This window comes from Centroberyx affinis, unplaced genomic scaffold (assembly GCF_046629955.1).
Source record: "Centroberyx affinis isolate AG114_WGS23_722 - 3 ecotype Tasmania unplaced genomic scaffold, CSIRO-AGI_Caff_v1 ptg001685l_1, whole genome shotgun sequence".
NCBI lineage: Eukaryota > Metazoa > Chordata > Actinopteri > Beryciformes > Berycidae > Centroberyx > Centroberyx affinis.
This window is the reverse complement of record NW_027280104.1, coordinates 61,862-76,336: the sequence shown is the minus strand read 5'-3', so window position 1 is coordinate 76,336 and position 14,475 is coordinate 61,862. Positions and strand designations below refer to the sequence as shown.

The following is a 14,475-nucleotide window of genomic DNA, read 5'->3' as shown; positions in this document are numbered from 1 at the left end:
ATTGGGACGAGATTTGAAACTGACGTCGCTGCCACATCACCCTCTGTGGGGATGAAACGCTTGAGTCTGTTTAGGGCTGGGCGATAACTCAGTATTATCGTTTATCGTCTTTCAGTGGCATGTCTATGTCTGTTGTGTCTTTTTGGAGCTGACCCCAGATCCCCAGCGGAGCTTAGCCTTCCTGAGAAACAGGAGGGTGCAGACACACCCTTCCACAAAATCACAGTGCGTATCGTGGGACAGAACAGTTAATCATGATATTAGCTATATTATATTCTGCTATAGTAGGCTAATCACAAACGAGACGGCTTGACCATCACAATTTCACAAGCTCTCCATCCAAATTATATTATTTGCACTTTGTAATGACATTTTTAAATTGCTGTTTACATTCTAGCAAGCCAATGCCACTGCTAGAAGGATTTGTGGCTCAGAAATGAACAGAATTCTGCACAGTCATACTCATTGAACTTTTATGTATTACATCATATCGTGGTTATGCCAAATCGTGAACCTCTTAACGCGTATCGAATCATATCGTGAGATAAGCATATCGTCCCATCCTTATTAACAACAGGGTTTAGTTAATATGATTTAAGACAAAGTGAAATGCCCACTAATTTGACAAGCAAGCTCAATCCGTAGCTTATTGGCAGTTACAACATGTTGTAGCCACGTTGCATGACCATTTGGACAGATTGGCATCCAGATAAAACGGCTACTACAGCAATGAAACAGCAGCTATAAGATTTGTTAGGCTTTGTTGTCATGGACATTGGCAGGCACTGGATAGAATTAAATGCCAATTCAGTGAGATAAGACGGATGACAATGCAATCTAACCAAAACTGCCCTGTCCAGATTAAATGTGTTCTGATGTGGTACAGTAGGTTTCTAGGAATTTGGCTTTACCACAGGTCAAACTGCTGTATTTGAGAGACAGTTGCTGTTATAAACGCTTTCTAAGATCCTATAGTTTCTGCTTTGTTGTTGGTTCATATACAGTGAACAGCAGGAAAGATGGAGGGGGCCAACACTGCCAGATTTTGGGTTTGATTCCCATTGGAGTCACCCATGATCCAAACAGCACAGTAAGGCACTTTGGGTAAAAGCACTCACCAATATAGCATATGTTGAGACATGCAGCAAAGCTGAAGAGACGAATTTGAAGCTATAATGCAGTGAGTGTGTATCTTAAGCTGCGTTTCCATGGGGTGCAGCTACCAGCACTCAGGTTTTTGCTGATGTATTTGGCCTTCAGCACACAAGGGCTCTGCATCTAGAGTCTCTACTCAGTGGCACCATGAGTCTGTACATTGTTCCACTCTAGCCTCAGCAGCTTTGTCCAGGTCCAGGACTTTTTGCCATGCATTTCCATCTTGTTTTACTAACTTATAATATGTTGTTCTATTACACTGCTGGACTCTCACCTTTGGCTGCGACCTATATGCCACACTGCATGAATGCACATAGGGATAGAATACTTTTTTGTGTACATGTGGAGTAATGTGTACACTACCAGTCAAAAGCATGGGCACACCACATTTTTCTTTATTTTTAATATTTCCCACATTTTAGAATAATAGTAAAGACATCAAAACTATGAAATAACATGACTGGAATCATGCAGTGACCAAAAAAGTGTTAAACAAATCAAAACTATCGGTAACACTTAAGATTAGGGAACACATATTAACTATTAGTAAATTGCTCATTAACATGCATATTAGTACTAGTGGTGTTTTGGTTCATTATTAGTACCTTTTTCTGCACGGTTGTATTCTACAAGTATGGCCCATAAACTATGGGTTTTCCCTCAATAGCCTCCTAATTAGTGCTTATAGCAGTCAGTAAAGAAGTTATTGCACATGAATTGGGCCTTTAGTATGCTTTGCTCAGTATGGGGCTTATAAGGTGCTAGTATCACATATTACTGAGAGAAACTATTACACTATTGAGGGAAAACCCATAGTTAACAGTTAATATGTGTTCCCTAATCTAAAGTGTTACCAAACTATCTTATAGTTTAGATTTACCCTTTGTCTTGATGGAAAGGCAAAGGAGGAGAGAAATTCATACACAGGCATCAACTTCACTATTTATATTTGTCAACAAATTTCAAGCATTTAAGCATAAGCCTTTAAGATCAAAATTGCTTTAAGAGAATGAAAAAGATAGTACATTCAGTCAGGTGTGTCCAAACTTTTTATCTGGTAGTGTCTATTGCATGCCCTGCACTTTCCCCTTGCACTGAACTGGAGGTCCTGCTCTTCCTGCACCCTGTGTGTCTCTGTGTGCTTTTACCGCCGTCTGACTTGTCAATATGTTCCTGCACCAAAATCCCAAAGACAAATTCCAGTACTTTTATTGTACTTGGAGAGGAAAGTGATTCTGTTTCCCGATGAAAGCAGCTAATCAAACATTGGAAGCACGTCCCGAGTTAGAGAAGCAGCATTGTTCCCCTCAAAGGAAGACACCCTGTCCCAACACCTTCAGGCTGACGTTATCTGATCCGGAGGCTGGAGGCAGCGGCGTAGAAAATTCCCCCCCGACAGTGTGTCTCTCTTCCTCTCTCACCTGTCACAGTGTGAAGACACGTCGTCCCAACTTCATACCCGCAACCTGAAACTTCTGAATCTGAATTGGATATAACTTGGGAACAGGTTCTGTCATAACACACTTCCCTTTCCACACGCTGCCATGGGTGTTCTGCAGCATTAAGCAGCCATAATCTTTTGTTGCTTTTCCAAGTGGGAGTCGATGGACCCTTTACCCAGAATGCATTAAATGACTGATTGAGTAACTGATGGGCTAGTGAATTATATGTGTTAATAGCATTATTCACATTTTCTGGCTGTCCTGTCAGGTGTTTTTGATGCTTGTTGCACTAAGAGATTTAATCAGGATGTGCAGGGATTTGAACAAGGTGTTGCTAGATTGACTACGTTCACATGCACAGAGGAACCCAGCTATACTGGCCATACTGTGGTTCAGGTCTTATTCATAGTATAATAGCAGGTGATTGTAATAAATTAACAGGTGATTACAATCAAATGACAAACACAGCCAATGAGCTGTGTGTGTTGTAAAGTGCCATATTGGTAGGAAATGCATGTGACATTATGGGAATACTATGAATACAGGTTAAGCTGTTTATATGAATCTTTCATACCCTGCAATTGAGTCTCTGTGTTTCCATGAATAAACCAAATAACAGAATATTCCTGCCCACAGACAGAAAGGTCCACAAGTAAAAGAGCTGAAAAAGATGCAGCCGACAGCTGCTCTCTTTGACTGAGCCGTAGGTTATGATCCCAATAGTAATAGTAAGAATAAGTACTATTCATGCCATGGTTTTTGTTGAAATGAAAATGTATCCATAGTTCTGTGTGAGTCTGGGCAGACTGTGAAAACCAAAAGTGAAGGGAGTAAGATGTTTCCCTGCCACAGTAACCGGTTTCACTGTGACTCATTGTCATAATATGAGTAAGCCAGGCACCTGGCTTACTCATATTCAGACATTTTGAGAGCATTGTATGTCCTTAATGTGATGTATTTCCTGTTGAAACAGGATGTTGGGGTGGGACATAATGCAGGGAGGGATCATTCAAGAGTGGAAACCAATGGGAGATCAGTTTCGGAGAGAAAGACAGTTTTATTTGATGGGTGGGATTGTTCAAAAATGGTTTTATTGGATCTACTTTTTATGTTGCTTACTGGTAGACGATAACATAACCATTTAAGATACACTGTTTTACAACTTGCCAAACAAGGTGAAAAAGTCATTTTTCATTTTGTTGTGACTTTAACCAGGTTTCTGATAATAGGAGTATGAGCTTAACTGCCTATTTCTAATTGAGTTATGATGTTTACATGCATCGACCCAAAACTGTGTTATTTGAATAATAACCAGGTTAAGAACAAAATTCTCTGTTCATGTAAACAAAGCCAGTGATGCTCTCTTGTCTATAAATAGCCCATTCTGTCTGAGCCTTGTTTTTCAAACATTGACACTTTTGTGTCATTGATGGATGTCATGGTTAGAGAAGAGTGGATCAGCTGCACAAAGATGGCGGCCTCCTGCTATGAGTTCATCCGGTCCTCCAGGAAAATACAGCCTCCACACCCCCAGTTTGCCCTGTTTCTCTGTCTGAACTGTCAAAAGTAGATGTTGACGTTCGGATGTTTTACAGGGAGGATCGGGATGAAAAGAGCAGTGACATCAAACTAGGAGGTTGTGATTTTTATGCATCTGGTAGTGCAACGAAAGACATTTGCCACTGACTGCTAACAAAAAGTTAATAACAGTGACACAGCATTTCTGGGGAAAGACTGCAGTCTGCAGTGAGGGAACATTTTCTCCTCAGCTAAGGGTGAAACAAGGTCTTCAAAGCCTTTTTTGTGGAAGGGGAGATTTAAGCACAGGGATACGGATTTGAAAAATTTAGAATAGTCTAATTTCTTGTTCTTGGTTAGAAAATCCACAAGTGGATAAGATGAGAGAGGAGTCTGCGCTGCTTTCTATCCGAGATCTGACACAGGTTCCCTCTGAAGTTTGAAACTGCGGCTCAGTAGGATCTGTGTGTGTGTGTGTGTGTGTGTGTGTGTGTGTCTGACAAGGTCTTTCCCTGGTGTGAGTGTGTGGGCGTGTGTGAGATGCTGATCAGTACGTTATTTCTACTGATCCAGTGAACTCTTAATTAATATTTTAGTGTTTATGTTTATGTGGGGGTTATTACATTTCCTGGTGATTATTACCTCACAAGGGGTGTAACATTTTTAACTGATGGTGTAATAATAATACTGATTAATAATTCAATAACTAAGAATCAGAATACTGTAATAACTCATGCTATTACATTATACCTCAATATTACTATTATTACATCATCAATTAAAAACATGTCACAACCCTAATAAAGTAATAATCACCAGTTGATGTAATAATGTGATATTACATGAGGCAGCAATTTATTACATTCACGGTTTTATTACATGTTGAATAAATTTAGAGGGACATTTTTATTACATTATCAGTTGCTACGAGGCCCATCCAGTTATCCATCTGTAAACAAAAGCACATAAAGCACAGAAACCAATATCCAAACACATATTGGAGACATTTTTATCAGACTTTCTGATAAAAAAAAAAATAGAATTTGAATCAATAGAATTTGAGTCAGTCGGATGAGAAAATTACAAAACATAATTATGCCATCAAAAGTCCCATTGTCATGGCATAAGGATTTAAAAGTAGTATACTGTGAGAAAATACACATATTCCCACAATAACATGATATTAAACTAGGCCTTTGAGCAAGTTTTGGAGGTCTAGAAGAAATGCTATCTGTTATAATATATGTATAATATCTGATACAATATGATATCAGTATTGGTTGAGGTTAGCAGTACTGATGTGAAAAAAAGGGCATTGTAATATCAGTTTTAGGACATTTTGGACGTTTTGAAAGCATGACCCTGGAAAGCTTTCTGCTCGGCGACCTTGCCTGCAGCCCAAACAGACACAGTTGAGAAGTGAAGGTGGGAGGAAGATACTAGACTAGATACTGCAGCAGCATCATAGGAGAATACTTATCTCAAGTGGGCAAAAAGAGCAAGGAGGATTGGAGTAAAGCAGAATTACTAACTTACACCCAAAACCCATATTTGTGCTCCAGGTTTGTTTGAAACTACTCCAGGACATTTTGCCAAATTTCACTGATGTCTGTCCTTCGCTGATGATGTTGTTGTGCTCATGCCATCTGTCTTGTCCTTCCTGGCAGGGATTCGATCCTGGGACGTGGACCTGAAGTCCTGCGACCTCGATCAGCAGCTGCAGCTGTTTATAACCCGCCACTCCGCCCACTTCTCCACCGAGGTCAGAGGTCAGTCCAGTGTGCCGCTCTGTGAACCAGTGAACCAGCTGTGGCAGAGGCCGGTTACAGTCACTTTACCTGAATAAACCTTCAATATTCTGTAGTTTTACAGAACAGAGGCTGATGGACAAAGCAACTGCTAACTATGCTAGCATTGAGATCTTATAATTCCCAAGGCTTTTAAAGCTGCACTAGGCAAAATCTGTATGTAAAATACACCTATTTTATCAGCCTGAGTCTCTGCAACAGAGAAGAGTGACCAACCCCCTTAATTGAGATCCAATAGATTCACTGTATTTACCCAAATTATATGCTGGTGTCAGGTATGAAGACTTCTCAACTCCGGCAGTGATGAATCAAAATTTAAGAGTGAAATCCAAACAGTCTCCTGAACAGCAGTGAGTGAGCTGAACAAACATTAGATCTTTTTCCTCTCTTGTCCCTTTGGTATTGTTTGGTATAAAGCATCACAGACTGGCCGGCTTGGTAAACAATGGTGTGCTGTGTGCAGTTTATTAACGTCACGTCACATGATTTCTGGGTACTGAAGTTCACATTTTTCAAAGATTTACCTCTTGCTTCTATTTGGAGCCACCAACATGCCGAGGCCAAGTTGCCTAGTGCCGTTTTAAGTTAGCTTTATTACAGTTGTATTGATTTATTTGTGCAGCCAAGAAGAGATATGGCCCTGAAAACATAGTATAGCACTGTCAAACTGAAGTGAACCTTGAGATTGTCAAATGTATTTATGAAGCATTAATAACAATACAGGTTCAGCATTAAGGGTTTTAAAGAGCAACAAAGGACACAAATCTAGATGAGAAAACAAGAGAGAACAAACACATTTACCATCAGTAGACTCGTCATGACAATCAATTTCCTGTCTTCAGATGATTGACAGTGGTGAGTCGAATTTGGTCGAAATTTGATCCATCTGCATTGCATCAAGGCTGTATAATCACCATGGTGACTATCAGGGAGCTGTGGACCTGCAACGTCAGGCCCTGTCTGAGTGTGTGTGTGTGTGTGTGTGTGTGTGTGTGTGTGTGTGTGTGTGTGTGTGTGCACGCGCCTGTGTCTATGTGATGTGATGTGATTTAGGGCTCAGAGCCCAGGTTGAAAGTACAATAGGTGCTGAATAGGGAATTATTTCAATCATCTGCCAGGTAAGGACTTGACGGGATCAAATGCACACACACACACACACACACACACACACACACACACACACAGACGCACACACAAACAAAAGGAAACAGACAGCAGTAGGACAGATTATCACTGCACTGACAGCAAGTGCTAAGTAGCAGCAGTCAGCAGAAAATGACACAGCATTTTTCAACACAATTGTAAAACAAAGTCTATACGTTCAGATGAAACAGAGGAATTCCTGTGAAACAATAAACCTCATTAGTTTCCTTCATCTGTCTGTCATCCAGTCTGTCTTCCTCATTTGCTTTCAGGAGCCAAAAGTGAGTGTTTTTTTTTTTTTTTAGAGAAACAGAGAAAATCCTGCCTCCACTCCTGTGTACCTGTATAAGTGACCTTCACTCAAGCTTACAACTAGATTGACGTAAAAACCAATAAAACATATGAATATTTTAGTGTTGAATTCCCACAGGGCCACTCTGTCTGTAATAAATGGAGACATTAACATTTGAACGTTGAACAAAGGAAGACAGGATTGTACAAATCTTTTTTTTTTTTTTTACAATAATTTTTTTTTAACCTCAGGGGACAATCAAATATTTTGATGGCTCAATATTCATTTCAGCAAAGGGAGACAGTCATCTTGACAGGATAATGATAATGTTAATGGACTTTGGTTGACTGTATTTGTATTGCTTTGAGAGAAGCAAATTTTATTGATTTCTAAGGATGCTATATTGGATTTATAATGGCATTTTGTTGTTATGGAAGATAGCATGGTGGCGTAGTGGTTAGATGAGACGTCCTGTAAGCCGGGGTGCCCGGAAAAAAAATAGTTTTTCCCTTGGAGATCAACAATATATCCCAAAAAACTAACATGTATGCAGTCTTCCCCTTGCAAAAAAGCTATCCTACCACATCATATCACATCTTTGGTGCTCAGGTGTTTCTGCTCTGCACTTCCCAGAGATCACCTGTCAATCAAACAGTGTGGGCGGAGCTTGGATTTTCTGTTGATGAAGTTTGAGTTTCTGTAGGTGGCGCTCTTTGCTTTGTCTGTTCAGCCATGGTGGCTGTCGCTGCTCATGCTAACTACCCACTTCTTCTATTTATTAAAAAACAAAAACAAACAGGAACACAAAACGCATCACTTCCTGTGGGGTATAGGATTTTTCCCTGTAAAGACTTACCAAACATCAAGTGTTTAGAACAGCAAAAAAAGCTTTCATGAACTGGGAAACACTGTTGAGTTACTATGTTGTTGTGTTTAATAGGTGACGGAAAAACATTACATTTATTTATACGAAAATGTCAAATGAACTTATTGTAGTGATTTTTTTCTCCCTAAAACAGATCCATAGCATTTTAGAAAGGAACTTCATGTGTCATTTTCATCACAGTTTGTGGCAACACACCATAACAACAACATCTACTGGGACACCATATGATTTTATTTAACATCTGTAACACAAATATATGCTTTGCCAACCTAGACACACAGACTGTTGAAGATGCCCCATCCCTATTTAGGAGTGTGAGGTAGCAGAGGCTGGAGGATCCAAGGATGGAGGCTGGGAGTATTGATTACACTCCTCTCTCTTCAGTACAGCACACAAGGCAGATCAATAGCACTTCAATGGAGAGCAATCCAATGGCTGCAGTGCAGAAATAGATAAGGGGATCACATTGCTTTGGGTCTGTGGAAAAAATTCCATTGTGGGAAAAGGGCAACACTCACCTGCTTGCTCAGTTCCTCTCCGCTCGGCTGCTTTTGAAAATTAAGTAATGGGTGTGTGTGTGTGTGTGTGTGTGTGTGTGTGCGTGTATGATACACTGAGGCCTTGTTTTTTGGGGGATGGCAATAGCCTAAACACTGAGGAAGAGGTACTTGTGACCGGTGGTTGCTGGTTCAAATCCCCAGACTGGCTGGGAATATCTGGGTGAGGAAAGTATATGAGTTATGCTTCCTCTCTTTTTTAACTTTTAATTTAACTTTCAAAGCAGGAAACTGTAGAAAACTGTGATCGTATTGGCCCGCTGTCAGGTTTAAAGGTTTAAAGATTCCCTCTGTACTGTGGTAATTAGGCAAAGTGAAGTTAGATAAATAGGGTTTGACTCACAGACCAATCACTCAATTCAACCTTCAAAGACTATTGATGAAGAATATTTCCAACATATTTTCATTTTTGAGGGAAAGATCATAATCCCAACATGAAGTTTACCATTCAATATCTCAGTAATACATAGAATCTGTTTTGTTCGTGGTTATTTTTCATTTTGTCAACCAAGGACAGTTCAGTTACTACCATTTAAAAAGTGACATAATTACTTTCAGTTTTGTGCTATCAATCCTTTTGAGAGATTCAGTGTCAGTGTTTTTTTTTCTTCAAATAGTGGATCTCTCATTTTGCAGCAAAGCTCTTCAACTTAATGAAGGTGGTGAACCGGTAAGAAGAGACATCTCTCTGATATCTCTCTTTCATCGAGTGTCCTCCATGTCTCTCGACACTCGGAACCAGAATCCGCTCATAATTGTGCTGTTTCCTCCGTTGTCAGTTTATTGAAGGGGGTTACGGTTTATGGATGTGTTTTGGGATTTATGTTTTTTAAATTTGTAATTTCCAGGGTTCCTACGCAGGTCTGGAAAAGTATTAGAAATGAATTTGATCATTTCCAGGTCTTGAAGAGTTTGGGAATTTGAAAAAATGTCTGGAAAAGTATGGAAAATGTTGTGGTTCAGGTCCGATACACACATAATTATAGCTTTTATGCTGTTGTAGACCCACTTTGAGTCCACAGTTTTTGTTGATATTGAACACCAGACAAAATCTTCAAAACAAATCAAGGTCTGGAAGAAGTATGGAATTTTTTAATTGAAAATGTGTAGGAACCCTGAATTTCAGCCAAGGGCTTTCTCCCATCCAAAACAGTCTCTGGCAGCATCATGATCAAAGTGATTACACCGATACGATCCCTCAGCTGACTGGGGAACAGTGTTTTAGTGTTCAATTTAAACTGTGCAGCATCATCATAATGTCGCCACCTAACAAGGCCAGCTGACCGCGACAAAAGCTTGGTTTATCTATTGCTATCTCCATAAACTAACAAGAACTAACTCAAGAGTCTCACGACGTAATTAAAGGGTTGGAATACAACATTTCTAAGCGTTGTTATTATTCTAAATTACACAACGAGCTGTTCACACGTAAATAGAATAATTAAATTACATCTCCAAATTTCACACTACACTGGCTGTCATAAATCCAAGGCGCTCTGTACTTGTGCAGAATGTGAATTACGTTTTCTTTTCATGTTGGGTCAGGCAAACACTAGGTCAAATTAAAACAATGCTTATTAAGTGTAAGCCCACGGCAACACCCGGGGAGTTTCTACCAAAGATAAAATTACTAGTCTGATCCATCATATTACTGTAGTTTTTGCCTTGTTGTTGTTTCAGGCCTGTGTTTTTTCTCTGTCCGTGCAGCCTTCAAAGGAATCTTATGCCAAATAAATGCATTAGTGTTTTTATCATTCTGACGGACTGCAGTGACTCCTCAGGGCCTTCAGCATCTTAACCTTCGCGGCTTTAAATTGTGTTTAATGTCAGTTGTGGCCCAGAGGGAAATACTGGGTTACTGCAGCTCAGCTGAATTAGAGATATGGCCAGGGAAACATATTCATAGACTGTGTGTATTGATCTCAAATCTACAATTCTCCCCCAAAGTTTCCATGGTGATCGTTTTACCTTTAATGGTACATTCAGCAGGAGACTAATGACTCAAGGTAAGAAACACAATGGATCTTTTTTTTTTCTTTGTCACATGCCTCTTTAAAAGGCCGATCATGTGTGCTACCTAATATTATACAGCTTCCAAGTCTCAATAACCAAAAAATGATGATATCAGAGATTGAACATTAGATATTTGATGATATGAGCATTGAGTTTCATGCTTTTAGAATACAATTATTCAGGGATTAACTTCATGAATTACTGATGCTTCAATTTTAAAATGTTCATATACAGGATATATACAGTATATTTACATTTTGCTCGATGGAGGATCATTTCAGTTTTAGATCAACGTTCCTCCATAAACCCCTCAGAATAAATTGCTCAGTGTCCCCTAGTGTTGGAAGTGTGTAATGCAGCGATGACTTTCCTCTTTTTCCTTTTTTCTGCTGAGTGCAGAGGGATTTCAGGGCTCTATCTATCATCTATCTATCTATCTATCTATCTATCTATCTATCTATCAACTTTTTTCCTCTTGGGCACAATTATGTGGAGTAAAGTGACTTACACACATGCAAGTACACACACACACACACACATGCACACACGCTGCTGCTGACAGATCTAACCGCACTTTGACTCTAATAAAGTGCCTTATTCCCTTCTGTGGAGCTAAACAGCCAACCTCCATACAAACACACACACACACACACACACACACACACACACACACACACAGGCTGCCTACACTAATACCCAGGCGAGGACTGGGTGTGATAGGCCATGGATTAGTGTCAGCGATTTACTCTGATTAACCCTCCCACACTGAACTCACAGAGGTGTGTGTGTGTGTGTGTGTGTGTGTGTGTGTGTGATGGTTTGTTTGTGGGCTCCTATTTGTTTGCTAATGTGTGTGTGCGTCCCTACTTGACTGAAAATGTTTGTGTGTGTGTGTTTGTGGAGTTTTTCTGTGTGCACACTGGCGCTTGTGTATTGAATGCTGACTCAACAGTATCAAAGCTCTTACTAGGTTTCCTTATGTCAGATATTACTCCAATTCATTGAAAATCCTGTCTCCACTGCTGTATTTTTTTTGCACCAGGGGTTCCTGAATGTTTTTTTATGCCAGGAACCCCCAGATAGATGATTTATTCCACAGGCCTCTATTTGATAGAAGCCAGGGAAACCCATCTGACAGGATTTTTGTAGTTTGAATAAACTGTAGGTGGGGAGATGACAGTGGAGAGAGTGAAACCTCTGATCAAGAGTCATTCTTATTCATTCTGTGCCAGTGTTAACATGTAGTAAATGAAAGGTGCTATGCGTAGCATTTTAAATCATTACCACATTAATTTTGAGACTTTAGTATAATTACGGGAAACAAAAAGGACCATTGTGAGAAGATTGGCAGCCTCTACACTGCATTTTACATTGTGAGCTACAGGGTCGGACTTGGAGAGAAATCTGCTGGATTGCTTTATGGCACAAAACCGGAAGAGGGCACTGTTCTTCCAGAGCAAACGGAGCTATATCTTTCAGTTTCTGGCAATGGCAGACGATGGAAGGAGTGAAAGGCCGATGGAAATATCACTTCCAACATGTTTGTCCTCTTCAGTAAAGCAAAAGAAACAAAAAAAACAACAACGAAGAAACACACTCAGCGGGACGGCAGGGAGAGAGAAGGCGGCCAAGTGGCAACATCCTCTCTGCGACAGGAAGCAACAGGGTTTATGTGAAATGTGTTAATTTTCAGAAACACTAGTGCTAACAATACCACTGGTGTGAGATAGAGGCTACCAGTCGTCTCCACCATGGTTTCATTTGTTTACGGTTATTATAGCAAGATATCACGATTAATTTTGCGATGATATATTGATGTTTAAAATGCTACATGTAAAACCTTGAAAGTGAAGTTAAACTATTCCTCATTTAGCTCGGGACCCAGTGCAGCCCCCTCCATGTCTAATCTAGTGGTCCCTGTTCCCCAGTTTGGGAACCAGTGCTCTACATACAGTAGTACCTCCAGCCAGCAAGTGCAGGTATTTTTCTCAGAGAGGTTTATTGAATACATTCAACAAAAGCCCCGAGAATGCTAATTGGGGCTATAGCAGCAAAGGGTTATGGGAAACGGGCTTTAATGTCCCAAAGGTCCAAAGATACTTTGAAGGAAGATGTGAAGAAAACAGTTCTCTCTCTCTCTCCCTCTCTAGAAAAGAGAGATGTGGGTGGAGAGAAAAGGAAAAATAAAAGAGTCAGTGGGAATAAATTAGATGCAATCGTTGCATGCGTATCCACCCTCCTACACGCACACACACACACACACACACACACACACACACACACACACACACACCGTACAGGTTGAACTCAGTAAGATGGCTTAAGTCAGCCAGGAGATCATGAAAGACTGTAAACATCCAATCCCTAATAAGAAGCTTCCAGAGTGATCTGCAGCGCGGACGCTTTGATACCATGTGATGTGCTTTAATGCTGCTGCCCATTCATCAAGGCAGTCATATCGCTTAGATCAGATTGACTGATGAGCAGACAGTCTTCAGAAAATCATGTGATGTATGAATTTGGGAAACAATTTCTCAGACTTCTTGAAACCTCACAGTCTCACCAAGGTGCTTGAATTGTGCAGTGACAAAAACAATAAGTCGCCTACAAGACACAGACACAATTAATGAATAAATAAAGGGGATTTCAGGTTACAATTCTACTTCAATTAATTTAAAATCCCTCTTAAAATGGATAGACTTGTTTATGCAAGTGTCCCCACATTCCACAACAACAACAACAAAAACATAATACACAAATATACCAGCAAATGACTATTTTCACAGTATTAGAAAGGCTAATTCCATATTGTGTCTAGAATAATCAACTTCCCCCCTGTTTGGCTGTGTGTTAAGCCTTTGTAAGAATTATAACACACACACACACACACACACACACACACACAAAGCAGTGTTATCTCCCTGACACTGGGTGACGTGAGTGTGGTGGAGGTGAGAGGTGGCCCGGGGGCGGCGGGGAGACATTGCGGATGCGTGGTCGATGATGCAGCCAATTTGCTGTGCTGCCTCTGCGCTATGCCTCTTTTAACGGCTGTTGCCGTAGCGACCCAGCCTTCCCGGGCCTGAGCGGGATGACACTTGGGCGACCCCCGGAGGTGTCAGAGATGAAAGGTTAAAGCAATATTCCACTTAGTTTTAACATGGGGGTTATTTGGCACTTGACCGCCATGAAAACCAGAATATAAACTACTCACCAAGACGGGAGGCAGCCGGGATGAGTTCCGCGAGACTTGGGGGCGGGATTTGTTTGTTTACATAGGAAGAGAACGTTGTGGGCGATGGGAGACTGTAAACAGTGCAGCGGATGAATGTTGGCTCACCTGAAATATACAAATTAAACCCTGGTTTCATTAGCTATATTGATTTCATGATTGAATTTATGAATCTACAGGTCATATAATAAAAACCACTAACAACTTTTTATTACTATAAAAGGTCAGTCCTCTTATTGTGGATTATGCTAGTCGCCTATTGTCACTCAACATAGCTTATGCTAAAGTATTAGCATGGAGCACCGGAGCGAATGATCTACCCGGGACATGTGGATGATTTTGGTGTCCATGAATTCATAAGTTCACCAACGGGCCAATTCCCCAAAAACTTTGCATATTCTCTTAAAGGATACGGCTGGTGTTTTTAAA

General features: G+C 40.4%; 1 protein-coding gene across 1 annotated transcript in view; it reads left to right on the top strand.

Moving 5' to 3' along the window:
* The window catches only part of map1ab (microtubule-associated protein 1Ab), a 67,565-nt gene that overhangs the window by 2,127 nt on the left and 50,963 nt on the right, over positions 1 to 14,475 (top strand). Inside the window, exon 2 of the mRNA XM_071528536.1 lies at positions 5,783 to 5,884. Coding sequence (XP_071384637.1) covers positions 5,783 to 5,884 — 102 coding nt within the window. The remainder of the gene's footprint in view (positions 1 to 5,782; positions 5,885 to 14,475) is intronic.